Source organism: Aythya marila (assembly GCF_965140915.1).
Source record: "Aythya marila genome assembly, chromosome: 8".
NCBI lineage: Eukaryota > Metazoa > Chordata > Aves > Anseriformes > Anatidae > Aythya > Aythya marila.
This window is the reverse complement of record NC_139049.1, coordinates 16,440,447-16,459,942: the sequence shown is the minus strand read 5'-3', so window position 1 is coordinate 16,459,942 and position 19,496 is coordinate 16,440,447. Positions and strand designations below refer to the sequence as shown.

At 43.0% G+C, this 19,496-nt stretch overlaps 1 protein-coding gene across 5 annotated transcripts in view; it reads left to right on the top strand.

The window, feature by feature from the left end:
• The window catches only part of LRRC8D (leucine rich repeat containing 8 VRAC subunit D), a 51,633-nt gene that overhangs the window by 21,792 nt on the left and 10,345 nt on the right, over positions 1 to 19,496 (top strand). For 2 of the 5 annotated variants that reach the window (XM_082765882.1, XM_082765883.1), the window contains one exon: positions 6,905 to 6,950. The exons of 2 other annotated variants lie outside the window; for them this stretch is intronic. In XM_082765882.1, coding sequence (XP_082622008.1) covers positions 6,947 to 6,950 — 4 coding nt within the window. In that variant the 5' untranslated portion in view covers positions 6,905 to 6,946. Of the gene's footprint in view, positions 1 to 6,904; positions 6,951 to 14,800; positions 14,832 to 19,496 lie in introns of those variants that run through there. One more of the 5 variants, XM_082765886.1, reaches the window with a different exon arrangement.

Below are 19,496 nucleotides of genomic sequence, written 5' to 3'. Positions count from 1 at the left end.
AGGGCTCTGTAACCTCAGAGGCAACAAACGGTGTGACTGCTCTGGGTGCAAGGTGCCCCGGGCTGCTCTGGCTGCTGTTTGAGGCTGGTGCAGCATTCAGCTCAGCTCCAGAGCCGTTTCCCTGGATCTGTGCTGTTGGAAGCTTCCTAACGCAGAGAAGGCCCTAAGCAGGCCTAGTTGCAGTTACATTTGTTTTTCCTGTGGGATCAGCTCGGAACCCCTGGGAGGATGAGATAGGGGTCAGAGATGACCCGCATTTCCTCCAGACTTCAATTTTTCCTACTCTCAGACTTGTGTGTGGGGAGAGATCTGTGGTGTGAGCGAGAGAGCTGCAAGGGCATTGCGTGGCAAGAGGGGATGGATCTGGCAGCTGAAACTTGCCCAAAGAAGCAGGTCCCACCAGGGTAGCTTGCCTGGTACACGTGGTCCAGAGAGTGTAAAGCAAGAGTTAACATCACATGGTAATTGGCGAGGCAATGCTTTTTGCTTTAAATCTTGGTAACTTTCACAGTGCATCTTCTTCTAATTACTTCACTTCTGAATGAGTGCTAAGGTATGTGGGGGGCTTGTTTTTAATTATGAACTGCAAATAGTTCCCATAGGTTTTCAGGCCTGGTTCCAAAAACATTACCTGTCATGTGATGTTGCATCAACCAGGAAATCCCCAGACAGTAAGCCTGCTTGGATTTTCTAACGCTTGCCTTTCTTCTATTCTTGTCACACTTCTTCCAGTCACAGTGGTGAGAAACTGCCTTTGATGATTATTCAGACTGACTCCTCTTGTGTGCATTGGTTAGGGGGTGACGAAGGCTGTGAAACATGACTCTATCCATGAAAAATAATTTTCTAAAATATTTCTTTAGCTTTTCTAATAGAATCATTTTTCACTTGTACATTTGCATTAATAGCAGTTGGCTTCTAGTTAATAAATGCAGTGCCCTATGAAAATAATTGGTTATTAGGATTGGATTGGTTCCTACGGTGCCCTTGCTGCAGCTTTTGCTGGCTAGCTGTGACTTTGCTTGTGTGCACAGCAGAGTTGTTTACATGCCTGGAATATGCTAGAGGCAAGGAGAAAGGAACAGCTTTAATGCGATGCAGCTAGATGCTCTGTGGGGGAGGCCTCAGAGTTGTTCATAACAAGATCAAATGTTGATCAGTGTTTGCGGAAGAATAAGGTTACTGTTCATGAGAAATGCAAGAACAGTATATTATGTGCTTTCGAACCATCTTTAAAACCAGGTATTTGTGATGCTGCCTAGGAAAATGTCCCTCTCCTGCTGCTGTTGTTTTGAACTCAGAGTGTCAGTGGCACCGAGGTGAAGCATCCATCCAAACCGCTCCGGTGTGGCCCCAGCTGCATCTCAGAGCTGTCTTCAGTGAGGAAATGAGCAGTCACCGGCTTCTTTCAGCTCCCCCACAAAAAGCCTGATGATTTTTTTGTTGAGGTGCTGCTGGAACATTGTGGCTACTATTAAATTTGTTTTAAAGGCAGCTGTGGGGATTTACAGTCTCTGTAGAATAAGAAAACAGTTATTCTGACATTGAGCTGTGAACATGAGAAAATGGCTTATCCCGTATTACAAGGTATAAAAGCTGGGAGAGGACAGAGGGAACAGCTCGAGAGGAATGAAGAAAACAGCTGAAAACCACCTCCTCTCCCTCCAGAGCTATTTTTTGTCAGTGACAAAACTGTGGGATGAGCAAAGCTGATTTGTATCTGCAGCAGGTCGTGGTTGTGATCTGAAAATGTATCCCCAGGAAAAAACAGAGCAGGCTGAGCTGCGGGGGCGGAAGTGCACGAAGCCACGTCTGCTGGCTCTGAACCTGGAGTTCCTGTTCGGTCTGCTGCTTGTTGTCTTCCAGGTGATGCCTAAAATCCCACAACAAGGGCCCTCAGTCGCTGCTGTGCTGTGTTAGGCTGTGCACAGCATCAGCAGGCTGGGGTTTCAGATGGGCAGGTTTGTGAAAGAGAAGCTGGGGGATGCAGCTTGCAGGGAATGGGAGGGAGGGAGTAGGGAAATCTTGGAAGGCTGCATCAGAATAAGAGGCTTTAAAACTATGGCTCAGTGCCTGTCAGAAATCCTTATCTAAAGCAATCCTGGCGAATACACAGTCATGAATTTATTTACCAGAACTCAAGCTTTTATGGTTGTGTGGTTTCTTGCATTCTTAGATGTGTTTGGTGTTGAAGCAGCATCTAAGCAGATGCTGAAGCAGATGCACTGTGGTGTCTGGGCCCGTCTCCTGAGGGGGATATTTTGAACAGTTAGTCCCAAATAAATCCTGTGTGTGGTTCTGGAGCTAAGGGCTTGTCTTCACATGCTGTTGAGAAATGATTCGAGTCAGCCTAAGGTGTGAATTTCAAGTGGATTGCTTTACATCTCTGAGGAAGAATAGTTGAGAGTTACTCTGATTCTGGGAAAGAGTGTCTGGGGAGGGTCCCAAGCAGTTTAACCAATCCATTTTAAAAATTTGTATGGTTTTTCTCTCAAATAATCTGAAATGCCTTATGCAGACAAAGCCTCAAAGTGGATTATGTTATATAGGAAGGCTGGTCATAAGGATTTCGGAAGGTTTATGTGGATGCAGAAGTATTACTAGTCAGGAATAGCACTTGCATTTTAAAATCACTCTGTACTTTTCATCTGAATTTAATATTCAAGCAACCCAGCTAAACTTAAACAGGAATTATGAGAGGAATGTGGACTGACTTCAGTGTGCAATAGACCTTTGAAGCATTGCTATGGCCTCTTAAAACTATAATTAACTGTGCGATCACTGAAAGTTTCAGCAGAAACTTTTAGGTCTCATTGAATCTTTCATAGTCAATGGAATGCTCTTTTTTGGTGGGTGAAGTCTGTTTTCTGGCTTCTTGTGAGAATTTTCTAAGCTGATGGGGAAGAAGATGGAGGAAGTTGGAGGAGTACACGCCCTCTCTGTAGGTCTTGGACTTGCAGCCCAAACTGAGATTCTTCCCATCCCATAGAAAGATTTTTAGATATGTGTACAAAGCAGAGAACTTCAGCAAAATCTGTGTAGTAAAAAAAGGGCTGAAAGTTTTAGTATCAGAGGCTTTTGGTGACCTGCATGGTAATGTTTACCCCCAAGCCAGAGAGCAGGGGACAGAGGAATCCAGCTCAGGGAGTGTACACTTCACAGCCTGAACTGTCTGAGCAGAGTGATGCTTTTGAATACCTGCTGCCTAATTTAGGGGTAATTTGTTGCAGAAGGTATGGGCAGGGCTCTCCCTTTTGCTTTTTGATGTATATTTACAGTCCATTTTCCCCTCCTTCGCTTTCCCTCTGTTCTGCTGCTTTAATAGGAAGAGTGGATGCCTGAAGTACAGTATATATTTTTCCTTAGTCAGTTTTGTGTGTGCAAAGTTGCAGCGTCTGTACAGCAAGTACCTAGGTTATTTCTTTTTCAGCTACTGAATGTAGACTTCTGCTAAACATCATAATGAATTTCTGCTCTAACTAAATGTATGTAAGTAGGTGCTTGTAGGTGCCATGCGGGACTTTTGACTGTAAGAAGTCCATGTGTGCTGGAGGGCAGAATTACATCTGTAGGCTGGTACCAATGTGCTTCTAGGATGCTTAACAGTTCATGGTGTATGAATTGTGAGTATGTTTATTTAAATCAAGTTACGCTTGAGATTGGAAGGTTCTCAGTGTTTTTCCTACTGGTGTGGCAATTACAAAACCAAATGTTGTGGTTTTCTTGGTGAGTACATCGTTTTATTGCCCTGGGAAAGATTTGATCCTAGAGGCTAAGGATTGATTCTGTACTAAGGTTTAATCCACTGCATGTGCAAATCCAGGTGGTGGAGGGTGGATGCTTCTCCCTTGGGCGGATGAGGAGTGTTGTATCTACATGCAGAGTGCGTGTGCTTTGCATTGCCTTTTTTCTCTGATGAGACGGCAAATAGGGCTGAGGCCAGTTCCTTTTGCTTTGCCTCATTCATCCAAAAGGCAGCAGATGGCTGGTAGCATGCACAGGCTTTTAACCTGGCTGAGAGTCAGGCTGATGAGGAAGAGCCTGAATGTGTCCTTTGTCCAGTTTTGGTTGACTCATCAAATCGGTGGCTTGGTGAATGCCTTACCTTTAGAGTCAAAGAATAGGAGAAACAAATACAGATTTTTTTTTTTCCCCAAATATTTTTTTGTAGCTGTCCCAAGTGGCTAATCAGCAAACATACAGGTTTGCCTCCCTTAGCGCACTCTAGTTGGTTTTGTTTTGTTGACTCTGGCCCAGTTATGTAAAGGATGGATAAATAGCAAGCAATTACAAGGAAATACATACTTGATGCTTCAAAGGACCACATCTGTCATCATGGAGAGCTTAGTGAATGTTGTTGTAGGAAGAAGAGTGTGAATGGGAAATGGTGATCTCTAAGAATATTTCAAGTAGCCAAAACACTGAAATTCTGGTTTAAAGGGGGAGGAAAAAAAGAAAAGACAACAACCAGGGTAACAGCCCTCTGACTTTGGGACACATTTCAAAGCAAAATACAGAAATTTATGGGACAACGGATACATGAGAATTGGTGCACATTAGAAGTAAGGAAATAAATTGGGGAATTAACTACACATATATTCTATATTTTAAGTGTTAGGAAACAAATAATCCACGTTATTAGATGAAGATAATGAAATAGGTCATGCAAGAAAAGTAGAAATATTAATACTTCTCTATATTTGAGAAGGTGCAATATTTGATACTGTGCCATTCTAACAGAAGATGATTAATTTCTTTAAATCCTTGTTAATTAAGGATTTAATAATTTCTAGGGGTAGAGATATGCAAACTAGCAGTGCTGTAACTCAGTTGTTAAAAAGAGCTTGCTGTGAAAAGTCTGCAGGCCTGCAGACAACAATTCTTAATAACTGTTGGCATAGAGGGTTGTAGAATTAACAGTGCCAGAGAAGGGAAGGGTGGGTGACTGTTTTAGCCCTGTTCCAGGTAGGGTGGCATTTTTTCTCATCAAGATACTGGAAAAGTTAATGCTACATTCAGTTGATAAAGATGTAAGACAGACTAATGTCAGTGTGTGTTAGGTCATGGGAAATGCGTCGTAGCAAACGCAGTGACATGCTGGAAAACAAGCTTTTCTTGGGAGAGGGATCTGCATGAGATGCAGTGAAGCTACGCCTGCCAAAGGCAGCTGTGCAGCTGAAGAGGGGCAGTCCTGCCTAGCAGATGCTGCCACTCCCTTGCTCCTTCCATCTTCTCCCTGCGGTCCCTCCCTGCCTCCAGCAGAGGCAGCCAGGTAGGGCTCTGGCGTACCCTTTTGGGACTCCTGTCCACACACGTTGGTGCTATGTGGTATTGCAAAAGCGCCTGAATTAAGGACTGAGTAGCTGACGTTTACAAGTTAGTCACTGGCAGTGAATCATTATCAACTGTGAATGCTTCTAGCCATCTGCTTTAAGGGTTGAGGTGAGGCTGGATTCTGTTGAACATTTTCATTGGGTATCTGGAGGCAGGGTCAGAATCTGAGGCGCAGTCGGTAGCGCGGTAAGTGAGGGCACGGCACTGTGTACCGTGCAGCCTGGGGATTCCTGTGAGCTGTATCAATCAGAAGTGTGTTTTAAATTAGTCTGATGCAAGACCACGGGGCCTGCAGATGTTGTGCTGCAGCCCAGTGACCGAACAGGAACCCAGGGAGAAAGGTCCTTAGGGGTGCGGTGAGTAAATAAGACACGACTGCTCTTCCTTCTGCAGGGCAGTGCGTGAGCGAGTAGGAGCAACGCGGACAGGAGGTGAGAGCGGTGTTGGAGTGGTGTATGGGACGGTTCTGGGGCCGGGAGCAGCCTGGTGGGAGGAAAGGGAGTGAGCTCAGAAAAAAGGCAGAGGAGATAATCTGAAGGCTGGGTGGTCTTCAGGTTCTACAAGGAGAGCCTGCAGAGCTCCTTCTGCTGCTGGGTCAGCTGTTTCTTGATAGGTAAATGGGGCGATTTGATAACCAGAGGCAAGCACCTTCTGAGGGAGAGCACAGCACTCTGGATGCTAAAAGGCTAACAGAGACAGGCATAACACAGCTCATGGCTGATGGCTGGGAACTGCAATTGGGCAATTAGAAATAAGGCATGCATTTGTAACGGTGAGAGAGAGTAAGCACTGGAACAAATAAATGATGAAGGGAAATGGTGGATTCTATCCAAAATGTTCCCAGGGCTTGAAAGCTTCTCTGGAAGTGTTATGTTAGGCAAACAAAGGTTTAGCTTACAGTTACGTACAGTCCTCTGGGCTAAATACAGCAATAATAGCGCATAGTGGTCTGCGTTGTCCCGTGGCAGCAGTAATTCATAGAGAGAACTATGCAAACCTGAACTAATGTTCCTCATATGCTGAAACAATTGGGTACCAGCTGGCCTTGCTGATAGAAAGTATGTAATGCATGTATGTATTTATACATGTGGAGCATACAGCGGGATGCTGCCTCCTGGCCGGAGTGGTACTTCCTCTTAACTATTCTGAGAGCTACGGGAGATGCTGGAGTCCATAAGTGGTTGTGAAGAGTTTCTTAACCATGGGATTCGGCATCTCAGATACTCTTCATCTGGAAACTGATGGACTCGGATCTGGAAACGCTTCTACTTCGTTTATGCTAGGAAGTAATTCCTGTCTGCAGGGTGGATTGACTTGTGTGCAGCACTGCCTGAACTCTGCTCTCCTGTACCTGAAACTGGTGGTCTTGGCACATAACTAGTTTGGGTATTTTCGTGCTGCTCTTCTCTTGCTGAGGTAGTAGGTCAGATCTTTCGGCTTCTCTTACTAAAGACGCATCTGAAGAAGTGACAGGGACAAGTAGAATGGATGGATTAAGTGCAATGGGACGCTCTCCAGTAATGAGTTTATAAGCAACATGTTTTCTTGTTTTTTGTTTTTTTTTTTATAGTGGACGGTTAACCTCTGGAACTCTCTGCCACATGATATCATTATGGGTAAGAGCTGATATGATTCTAGGAAGGATTAGAGATCTCAGGGAATGTAATTATTTAGTTTAACGTGAATCTATAAAATCCCTTGTTCTAAGGTCTAAAAACATTTCGTAGCAATGGGGTCTAATGTAGTGGGCTGTTTATAACTGTTTCCTAGTAAACGTATTTTGCTGTAACATCTGTTTCTAGCTACTTTTAACAACAGGAACTGGTGATTCAGAGGTCTGTTTCTAAATTTAATATGAGAAGAAGCGTAGCGCTAGTTGAAGGAACACCGAGGGTGTGTGTATCAAGGGGAGGCGGCGATAAAGGCAGAACGCACCCTGCATGCTAAAATGTGTCATTGTGCCTCTGATTGCAGGGCACAGATGCTGATACACAAACAGAGGATACATGCGTCAGAGTAACAAACTGGTTTTGAGCATTCAGCTTTTCAGGGATCGTGCTTGTACAGTGTCACTCCATTGTATTTAGAGGAATTGATCTGCAGGGAAAATGCAAGGCCTTTATTTTGGGGATTGATGTCTTTATAAGTGGATGGAGGAAAGGGAGTGAAGCAAGGAGGTTTAAGATGTGGAAGGAAGAAGGCCTGGCTGTGTTTTTTCGATAAGCAAAAGTCTCCAGTTTCCTTTATTAGCTACCTCCTGACGTGTGTGTTGGAGAAAGCTTCTATCTGCTCTTACATTGGGTTTCAAGTGTTTCTAGCTTCATTACTCATTTTTTCCCCTTTTTTTTCTGTTCTTTCCCTTCCTAAAGATAAGTGCAAGAACACACATGCACAACCATAACTTTATGACACACATCTGGTAGCTCCTAATGGACAGAAATCCTTGACAGGCAGGTATGGGTACGGGCATAATGGCTGTAAGCAGGTAGGCAGGAGCAGCTCAGCCAGCCTTGTTGGCACCTCAGCCTGCTCCTGAGGTATCATCTGGACAACAGAAAGCTTCTCTGTGTTTGTTGCTGTTTGTGTCCATGCTGAAACACATCTACACGCTCAAAGAAACCCAGTCCATTCCTGGTAATCTCTTGTGACCCATGTATTTTCACACTCCACGAGTGTGTGGAAAAGAATCTGCTGATTTGCAGAGAGTTTTAAACAAAACAGGGTTTTAACAAAAGTTTTAAAACTGGAGCAAACGCAGGAGATCAAGCTCTTTAGCTTCTCTGCCCTCCCAAGTACAATGGTCGTTCCATTCCTGGTCCAAAAGGGACCAGTGAGTGGGCTTCCTCTAATCTGTGTTAGGATAAAATTAACAGTTTAGTGATACCTCCCTGGGCTCCCTGCCTGCCTTGATGTAGTACTATGGCAAACCAATCAAGTAGGGATACTGGAACTTTAAATAGAGGAAAATACAGTGTTAAAGTCATAGATGCTATGAATTAGCTCTGAAGAGCTGCACCAAGACATAGGGTAAGCATGATATTTTGTGGCTTTTGTATGAAGGCAGTTAGTTTCTCCCAGCATGCAGTCACTCCAACACAAATTCTTTGTTGTAGAAAACACTAAATATTTGGGAATGTTGAGCCTGAAACACAGATGATATACTGCAGCAGAAGACTCCCATGGGATTTTTTTACGAGATGGATTTTATTTGTTAAATGAGTTTTCAGTAGTTGTTCAGTACATGCTATTGTATTGCTTGCGTGATGTCTTACAGTGACACTGGTCTGATCTGGACTGTGATGACTGTATAAATTGCATCACTTACGAACTGTGGAAAGATGGCTTGATCTGTAAGAGACATCTGTGTATGTGTGTGTTTATAATGTACTCGTAAATCATAAATTAAAGACATTCAGTTAATGACACATAGAAGCCGTATTCACAGCTCTTGGTGTTCTTGTCTGCCCACAGGAGTTCCAGGAGTAAAAACTGATTGCAGAGGAAACTGAAGCTGCTTTTGTACTTTGTTTGAGGGGGAGGAGTAACAAAATAAGTTATGTAGTCTAAGACATCTTGAAAATTTGGACCTTTAAGTGGTCTTTGGGCTTTTACCAAGGAACGTGCTTTGGCATTTTGGTTTTGTGTATTAGAGAACACTAGAGATCCCTTGGCTTTAATTTATAGCAGCAAAGTACAGTTATTTCTCTATATTTCGGTCATATTGGTTTGCAACATATGGTTGTGGTAATTCATAGCTGTATACCCGGTGGTTTTCGGTGACTTAAATTGCTAAGAAGAAATAGTTTGGCCTGTGGTGATCGGTGGGACAGTGTTGTGGCTGGGAGGGAGACCTGTGGCCTGTTTGGCTCTGACAGTGACAGCCACCTCCGAGGAGGCCAGCACAAAGCTCCATCAGCTGGCTGCAGCAACGTGACCCGGAGGTTCCCAATTTCCATCAATTGTCCATGGCTGACCTTTGCCTTCGGTGTAGAGCTCCTAACTGTAAAGCTTATATGCAAGTCCAACACTGAAAGTTTGAACTTCACATATTGAGCTGCTTATGCGTCTGCTTGCTGCAGACTGTGGTGGTTTTACCGTGCTGGGCAGCTAAACCCCACAACCGCTCTCTCACTCCCCCTCCTTTAGATAAGGAGGGGGAGAAGTAAAGCAAAGAACAACTCACGGGTTGAGATAAGGATAATTTAATTAAAGGGAAATAATTATAATAATTAAATAAAGACTACCATGAACTAAACAATTTAACTAAGGGGAAATAAAAGGGAAAGGGGAAAAAGGGAGGAAAACAAACAAACAAAATAAATGAAAGCTATATGGAAGTGCAGAGGAAAGAAATTACTCTCTACTTCCCACAAATGAGCGATGATTGACCACGTCCTTGAAGCAAGGCCTCAACGCACGCAGCCGGTGTTCGAGAGGAGGACCGACGTCTTCTCAACGAGAGCCCCCCCCCCCCCCCCTCTTCTTCCTGTTTCCACCTTTTATTGCTGAGTGTGACACCACATGGTATGGAATATCCCTTTGATTGGTTTAGGTCAGCTGCCCTAGTGATGTTTCTCTCCTCACTTTTTTGCCCACCCCCTAGGAGGGTTAGAGAAAGGCCCAATGCTGTGCCACTGCTGCTCAGCAGTAGACACAACACTGGTGTGATAACACTGCTGTTCCAGCTACAAGTACAGAGTACGGCACTGAATGGGCTGCTGCCGGGAAAGTTAACATTCCAGCCAGACCCAGTACACAGACATACTGCCATTGTAATTCTGTGTTACACAGTGAGGGGGTAGGAGGGTTTTTATTCAAATCTCTGTTCAAATTGCAGCTATTCACAAGCAGCAACTCAGAAGAAAAGTTATTTTATATAACTAGCTAATTTCAAGCATGCCATTACACAATTTTTTGGTTAACGGAAGGCAGTAAAGATTCCTTAATAAAATGACTCACGGTCACGTTGTTACTCATATTCATATAACTAAGATCCTGTAGTCTAAGTCTTTTGGCCTTTACCTCCATGAGTGTTCTGACTTTTGATGGGGGGTTTGTTTTTGTTTTAAAGCCACTTCATGATTACTCATTTCATTTGTTTCTTGTACTTACGCAGCCAGTTGTATCTTCCCCTTTAGTGTTGGAAGTACAGCTTTATTGCAGTCTATTCTTTCCTAACTTGACAGAACAAGTATCAGTGACTGTGACCAGCTTCAGCATGTAAGTCTCTGCAGAGGGCTAAGAAGTGTTATTATCAGATTAAGTGCAAGTAGAAACCTCCACTGTGCTCCCTACTTGGGATGCACGGCAGTAGCCTGTGAGGCCCTTGTGCTGCTGAAGAACATACACGGGGTCTCACAGCTAGATAAAGGGTCCTGGTGTGGTTGGAGTGAGTGAGCTGCTGTCTTAGGCTTACATTTGAACCATGTGAAACACACAGATCTGAGGAAGAGTTCTGATAACAGAAGAGAAATAGTGTATTTGTGAAAATTACACCTATGTGGAAATAGCGGGTTTTTCTGCTATTTTATATCTTGCGATTATATCTTTGCTAAATCACTTTCTGAAACAGAATCACATGATAAGGAATAATTGCAACACACTGCTAATACTTCTAAACTCTTTTTGGATCTCTTTAATTTGTGACTTTTCCTGTGGTCGAAATGCTGCTAATATAGCAGATAAAAAGAGATTTATTTTTGTTTTAAGCCCATGGCATAGACTTGAAGGTTTTTCCTTTTACAGCTGGTCAAGCTTGAAACTATTGCCTTCCTGAAATGCTCTGCCACATTATGTAGTATGAAATCTGATGCAATTCAACTGAATTTTTGGGCTGTAATCTTTTTGAGACAGGGTACTTTGATTACACAATGTATGATGCAGGAAGGCCTTAATACAGAATAGGAAGTTGAATCGTTTGTGCGATGTAAGTGTTAAGTGCTAGCAGAGTCTAGGTGTTTGTCCAGAAGTCACAATTCTTTTGTTTGATTATCAGGGAACTCTGACCAAGGCCCAGAGCTGAGTGCTACGCAAGGGGTTGAATGAGGAGCACAGAGCATACAATGCAAACACTGTGAAAGATGGTGGCATCTGATGCATGGTGTGATCAGACAGAGAGAGGACGCCCCTAATGAGTCAGGAACAGGATTGTCATAATGGTTTGTCACTTAAAATAAAAAATTAACCCAAGGGTAGTTCTGCTGCTCATATCAGAGCAAGCAGCACAGCAAGCCATTAGCCCTATTTCAGGACAAGGCTGCAAGTTCCCATCAAGCCTGAAGAAAGATGCTTGTCTGACAATGATGCCTGTCTGACAGCTGTCCTACTGGCCCTTCCCTTTCTCAGCTCCAAACCAAAAATAACAGCCTGCTCGTGTGTGGTGAACATAGATCCAACTCTGGTATCGGTGCAAAGTCCTTTTGGTCCAGAACCAGTTCACTGTGAACATGGATATGGCTGTGTCCACGTGCAAAAACCTTCAGCTTACAGCAGTAGCTCATAACCTTCTTCAAGTCACCATTTGGGGTCTGTTCTGCAAGGTGAGTTGTTGCTACATGGATGCCCCAAGCTTTGTGATGAGGCAGAGGATGGTCCTTTGCTTTGGCAAGGAGGACTTAAAGGAGGGGCATTCAGTGAATGCTTAAAGGAATGACTTAGTAAGGTTTGGTAATCCAAAGCTGGTTGCTGGCTTTACATCTAGGAGATAAGGTTTATATTATTAGCACTTGAGGAACTTGAAACAGAGATTAGAATTGCTGTTCAGCCTGAAGGGGAACAAAAACTATGGCAGCGTTCAGGGCCCTGACAACACTTTTTTCTTTTTTTTTTTTTTTTTTTTTTTTACAAAAGAAATGAGACATAATTTGGCATACAAAATTTCTTGGTCAAAAACAGGCTGTTGCAAAACTTTATGCTAAATGAAATGGATGTTTTTGTTCATGTTTTGGTCTGGCCATGACAAATCCTAAGCTTTCAACTGTCAGTTTATGGGAATATAGTCATATGTATATTATTGCTGTACGCCCACATTCACAGGCAGCCATCCAAGTGTTCAGATGAGATAACAGGAACATACAAATGAAGCAGCTGGCTAGTTGTCCTGATGTTCTTGACTAGATCCTTGTTAAGATGCTGTTAGTCAAACCAATGAATAGATCTGGGGTATCAAAGACTATTTGCTATACATGGCTGGGGTCACTGTGGGCACTTTGTGGCCTTTTTGTGTTCTTGCTTTTTGTCAAGTCAGAAACCTCAAACACAGAGTGAGCGCTGAATTAACCCCTGTGTGTCAAGTTGCAGGTTGCCTCTAGGCTGCCTTGTACGAGGCTGGGGGCTGTGTCCCACCACCCCATCGCCTGGGGAGTGCCAGGTAGGTCTGTGTGTGCCTGAGGGAGAGGAGCCTGTCCTGCCTGCTGCCCTTCAGCTCCTCTTCTGGGCCCTTACAAAACGAAAGCAGCAAGCAGCGTTGGCTGCATTGCTCCTGTTTTGCATATACGAGTAGGTAATGCCCTGTCCCATGGCACATGCTTCTAGAGATACTGCTGGAAATGAAGTTATGGAGTAATTTGCCTTAGGGCAAGTCCTGAGTCCTTGTGCGGCACAGGACAAGGACAGTGAGGGGCTGGCTTGTACCTCCCTTGCATTGTGCCTGGTGGAAGTCAGAGCCAGGGCTCTGAGATCAGTGGTGAGATACTTATATGAGCTCAGGCTTTACATTTACCCTGCTTTTTGAAATCTTGGCATGCTGGAGGAAAGGCTAGAAGATGATAAAAAGCAAAGAACCCTTCTCCTGGGTCAGTACGATGCTGCTGGAGGATGTGAAAATGATCTGGTTTGGCTGCGTGTGGAAACAGTGGCAACAAAACCCAGACTGCTTTCCTCCAACGACAGGGCAACTCTCCTTTTATTTCAGAAGCAGCTGGGGAGCGGCTGTTGTGCTGTTTTACTTGCCAAAACTAGCTCCAGTGGCGAGCACCTGGGGCAAGGGGGAAGCGCTGCCTGCACAAAAAGAAAAGCCTCCTCCATGGACTGGCTCACCCATTTGACCTGGTAGGCCAGATTGCATGTCAGTTGTAAAGCCCAGACGGTGAGATGGTGCATGACTGGATGTCTGCGAAGGTGGCTGCCAAAAATGTTATTGCAAGTATGTGGTTGAGGCTGTAGTAATCGTGGCGAGGCGATAAGGTCTGGAAAGGGAGCAGCAGCTGCAGTGGGCGATCTTTTCCAGGAGGCATGGATTTTATGCTCTCACGTGTGCTGAGAAGAGCATGTAGCTGGATTTCCTGCTGGAGCAGGAGGAAGATCTGTCCGTAGATGAGATGGAATAAAAATTCTCCTTTCTGTAATCTTATTTTGGTTATTTGAGTTAAACTGCAGTACATACTCACAAATCTTCATTGTCTTTGTCAAGACTGATGTGACTGGACAAGGTAGGTTTCAAGAGCTGTTACGTTTTGTGCCTTTTTTTTTTTTTTTTTTTTTTTTTTGAGATATCTCAAACCAATAGAAAGGAGTATATAGGAATGTTGTAACTATGAATGGGTTTATCTGGACATAATGTTTAGACTTCTCAAAAATACTTCATAAAATATTAAATTTGACTATGCTTTTAATCACAATCTTATTCCATTTTTCTGGAAGCCTGATGGTTTTTGTTTTCTTGCTTTGAGTTTTATAGCCATGAACATGCTTATCATCACCTAACAAATAATCACTTAGATTGTAAGCCTTCTGGGGCAAGGGTTGTCTGCCCACTCTGCAGGAGAGCCCATGGTGCAGAGGTTACAATTCCAGCTGGAACATTTGGGTCAAATCATAATATAAACTTAGCAGTAGTAAATATTTAAATTGGAGGTTGTATGGGTATGTTGGTGCTGGTTAATAGCAGCAAGCAACACAACTGAGCCTTACTGAACCTTTTTGCAGAGCTGGAAGCTCACTTGTTAGGGCAGGTATGCTGCAGTCTCAGGAAAGACAGCAAGTCTTTTAGAGCACTTCATTCTGTTTTTAATACAAGGCTTTGAATGGGGTTTGGGAAAAATCCAGCATAAAAACAAAGGAGATGGTTTGGATCTATGGGGAAAATTTCAAAACTCCAGCCTCCAAAAGATGTGTGGTAGCATAATTCCTTTTTTATGCTTAAGTACTGAGATTGAAGTACACACCCTGAACCAAACAATTATGGGACTAAATGGACTTAAGTAAATAGCTTACCTCTTACAGAAAGGAGCTTAAGTTTAGACCAGGAAAAAGAAATAGAGTAATCTGAAATCTCTTTAAGGATAAACACTTGAGCTGTAGGCATTTTGTCCTGGCATGAAACCACTGAAGATTCAGCTATTGGAAGCCTGGCAGGAATGTGGTAACATTAATAAGTCATCCTTCATCTCTTGTTCAGAGTTTCAGAGAAATCATTGTTGTTACCCATCTGACAGGACATCAGAAACACAGAAGATCTCTGCTCGATAAGGAGCAGGTAGGGTTGGAGCAGACTGTCAGTAAGTGTCCGGTGTCTGCTTGGGGAACAGGACAGGGACACGGTGTGGCAGGAGGGGGATCAGAGGCTGCCTTGTAGTTATCCTGAGTGGTTTCTGTGATGTGGCTGTACAGCTGGAGTGAGGAAGTCACCCCTTCTCCCGGGGGGGAGAGAAGAAGCTGCATGATGTTTGGGTATGAGCTTAGTCTGAATTTTGTCCCTTTAAAAGCGTGCTTGCACAACCTGGTTCTCAGCTGTGCTGGCACACCTTCACTCTGCTCTTGCCACAGAACAGATCTTGGCAGAAACGAGGAACTTTGATATGCAAGTAGGAGGCTGGTGTTTACATGCAGCTTTTTGTGTCGCTGGGCGCTTCTGCGTGTGTGTTTTAATTTGCCTTTGTTTTAATTTTTTTTTACTTAATTTGTGTGACCTCTCATACATCACTTTTAGCTAATGAAAGTGTCAGTGGGAGTACTTCAAATGCAGTATTTCATCTGTGGGCAAATCTTCTGTATGAAACTTCTGTTTAATATGTAACCCAGTGAGAGTCACTGTGTTTGCTGTTCTGTCTGCAGAGATGAACCAGTGCAGGTAGGGAACAATGGACCCTGTGCTTTAGCTAAAGGAACTTTGTCTGCTCTTGGCCCTCGATCTCCGTGAAGGTGCTGTAAATGTTCCAGTGCAAGGTTGCTGGCACATCCATTAGAAGTGAAAAGAAGGAAAGTATTCATTGAAAGTAACTGGCTTCGGTTACTCAGTAAACGTGCTTACTTCATTTCTAAACCATATTCCCATCAGAATGTAAACCTAGATTTTAAGTACCATGAGTCAGGGTGGAGGGGAAGCTCCCCTCTTACGAGGGACTTTTAAAACCTACAGCAAAGTGAACTGCAGTGATAAGTTTTGTTTTCTTTGGACACTCCTTCCTATTCTTGCTGTATGTTTAAGGTGTGTAGCTAAAGGTACTAATATCTCCTGTAGTAAGATTCATATCTTCACAGGCTGTGGCTTAAAATCACCAAATGAGCAACTCATTGCCAAGTTCAATTTCTTACAGCTTTTGAAGTTGCCCCAGTTCCAAGTGAAATCCAGAACAAGATGAGACAGAGGCTGGCAGCGTGTGTGGCAGTAGATCAGAAAAGAATATTTTTTCAGAGCAATTGCATGAGTCGCTATGTGCCGTTTCTACCTGAGATCAAGTAATTTTATATAACAATCTTTGTAGCCATGTGAGCTTACTTATGTTAAAGGTCTGAAACCAACATTGAACTGTTCTGCTTTTCAGATTTCTAAACTAAAAAGAAAATAGAGTTTTTGCTATTTTTTTCCCTTTTTGTCCTTCAGTCTGTTTAATGACTTTTTAAATTGTATCTTTTTTTTGTGTGTGTGTGATTAAAAGCAGGCTGTAGGGACTGGAATTGCCAGATGTGCTTTTATTTTGGTGCAGTTTGCTTTTGCATCTTGATAAATTCCCCAAGTGCTCTGGTCAGTAGAAGCACCAGATGTTTTCTGTGTGTTCCTGCACTTCTGATAGCAGTTATGAAAACACTGGAGAAACATCACTGGCTGAAAGATAGGAGAACAGCAGATTTTGAAATGGCAAAGGGATTAGATGTCTAACACCTGAGTGCAAGCAGCCGTTGTAGTTTATCATGTGGTGTAACTTTCAGTTACATTGAATACCCGTGTCAGCACAGGTTAAATCAGCTGCAGGAACTTTGTGTTGTGTCTGTCTTTGAGAAGAGCTTTGTTGGACTGGGGGTCTTGCACAGACGAGGCAGGCTGCCTTGTGAGGATTACTGGTTGGGATGTGCCTCAGGAATTCTCTGCAGTGGGGTCCAAAGTGTCTGCTCACTGTCTTTGCTTTACTCTGTTTAGGTAAAGGAGAAAGCACTGCAGGGAATTTGATCACTGTGCCCCACTGTCGCCGTTTCTATCTCTGGTGGTGTGTGTCCTCGGGTGGGCCAGTATGATGTAATGACGGTGCTCCTAATAGTGAGCTAGGGTTTGGGGTGCTGCCATCTGCAAGGTCCATTTGTTACTTGGCTCTAAGATTTCTGTCTAGGTAGTTTTGTATTGTGAGATTCATGTTCTTCCAGAGAGGAGAAATTGCCTATCAACGTCTGTGCACTCACAGGCTATTGCTTGGAGATATGAGTAAGTTCAGTATTTAATCCTGCTGGGGTCCAGCCTCGTTATTCATACGTGTTGGATTGCTGCCTGTCACCTTGCTGGGTGGCTAGCCCCAGAATGGTAAGATCACACATGGTTATCTGACTTGAACTGTATGGAACCAAGTTATCATGGCAAGCTCTTCAGTGGCCACAGAGACCAGGAGGACCACTTGAGGACCACTCTCCTGTCCACTCTTTTTTCTTTCTCCCATTTTGTCTCTCACGGCCTTTATGGTCTCTGATGCTACTGACTTGTAAGGAAGGAGCACAGCGTTGCTGAATGTTCAGCTTGGGATCTCTCTGAGCTTTTCAAGGTATAAAATTGACAAGTGGTGTTCTGGAAGAAGCTGAGCCCCTGCACTACATCCTGAAACCTGGGGATAAATGTGAATAAAATCATAAGCTTGTACTTCTGGTCAAAGCGGCACCTCTCGTAAGAGAATTGCTCTAGAATAGCACAGCAGGCAAGTGGGAAGTGATTCTTTTTCTGTGCTCAGTGGAAACGGAGCTCGCGTGTGGCGAACACCGAGTTAATTGTGTTAATAGCCTCCGGGTGCCTCTTGGGAAGTAGTCAGAAATGCAGCATTGGACTTCTGTTTAAGGATGACTTTCAAGATAGACCTCTGGTGATTTACAGCAAGGGCAGAATGATGTATGATTTGAGAGTTTATTGTTAGGGAAATTATGGCTGCTAATACTGTTTTTTAAATACCACATTGATTACAAAACCATCTGTGTAGGAGTGATGTATAACACTAGACTTCCAAAGAGCTGATAAACAAGGAAGATTCAGTGTAAACACTTAAATAGCAGGATCCAAAAGTAGGTTAGATTGTTATACAACCTGAAAAAGACCAGTTTTGGAGGGCAGAATTTTTGAAGACTTTTAAATTTTTTTTTTTTTTTAAATCATAGAACAATTTTTTGTAAATGAGTACTAATTTGACATCAGTTCTATAAAGCAAGAACCTTATTTTTATCTCCAGTGTACTAGAGCCTAACACATCTGTATGCAGTCTGAAAGGAGTTAGGTTTGGTAGTTTTTAATTTATGGAATTACTGTCAGTCTGGTCAATATTATTCATAAAGATGCTGACTCTCCAGTTGGAGAATTTATTTGCAGTCTGTATCAGTGAGATTTTATATTCCCTTTAAGGGAAAGTCCAGAATTAATAGTTGTGCAATTTGAGCATTGGGATGGAGAAGTTGAAGAGATGGGTTAGTTGCGTGTGTTTTTCGTTTTCTGTTTCTCAGTGAGTGCTAATCAGTCCTTCTCCTTAATCACGTAAGTATCAAATACCAGCAATGTATTTTTCCATGTGTGTGTCTGTGTACACATGAATTCTGTGTATACGTAAAGGGTATCGTGGAACTGTTGTTCTTTAGTTGGAATGTTTTTCTCTATAGGAAATCTACTCTCAGCTTTGTTCTTGTTGCTTTCCCCTTATTCAGTTATCAACAGTTTTGTATACAGAGCATTTTGTGGTATACCGTCCCTAAAATTCTACCTTTGAGTTCACATGCAGTTAATTTTTAAAAAGCCAAATATCACATCCTGTAGAAATTTGCTTAGCCTAAAGTATAAAATAGGTCAACACAGTGTAAGAATATGCTCAGTCAAGGGGTAGCCAAACAAAAATAAACCAGCCTATATCTTGCAAAATGATCTACAACTGGTGGATTTGGTTGATACTGGATGTCTTAGGCAGTGGGTTTAAGAAAGTAGTTTGAGTAGGAATTCCCGTCATTCTAATTTGCTGGGGCGGGGGGGGAAGGGGGAATTTTTTTCACAAGTTCTTTATGTGAAATCTGTCTGATCTTCCTGACACAAAAGCACTAACAGGGAAGTATCTGATACCCCAAGCCACACTGTAGTCCTTGTGTTCTGATGTCATTTTGCAATACCTTCAGCTGCTGAAGGAGCAGCAGCAGATTTCAAGCAGTAGGTAAACACACCTTTAAGAATATATATGTTGTGTTTTATTGTGGAATGTGTATTGGGTTTTTCATGGAACAGAGGAATTGAATGCATAAATCCATGTTTAGCTGAATTTTGGGTTTTGTTTTGCCAGGATGCTTACAAATGGAAGAGAAGCTGTAGCTGCAGTTATACTGGTTTTGTAACTTGAGTCCTGTCACGCAGAACAAAACACAATAATCCACTGTGGTATAAAGCAGCAGAGTTAACTCCTTTTTCTAAAATGATCTGCTGCTCCTCCACAGCTATCTGGAGGAAGTACCTCAGCAGCATACTGGGAGCAGCAAACCAGGCTGGGAAAAGTTGTAATATTCTGGGTTACAGTGACAAGGGCAATCTCCATCCATCACTATTAGATCCCAAAGTCTTCTGGTGTCTTGGTTAAACCTCCTTCAGTTTGTTATAAACTTCTTTTCTTAGGAAATGAATAACCAGTGCAGGTAATGCATGTTTCTGCGTGTTCAGGAAGCATGCATTCATTTAGTTCCTTTTGTGAATGCTTATATGCATTATTTTACGTGGGCTTTGGGGC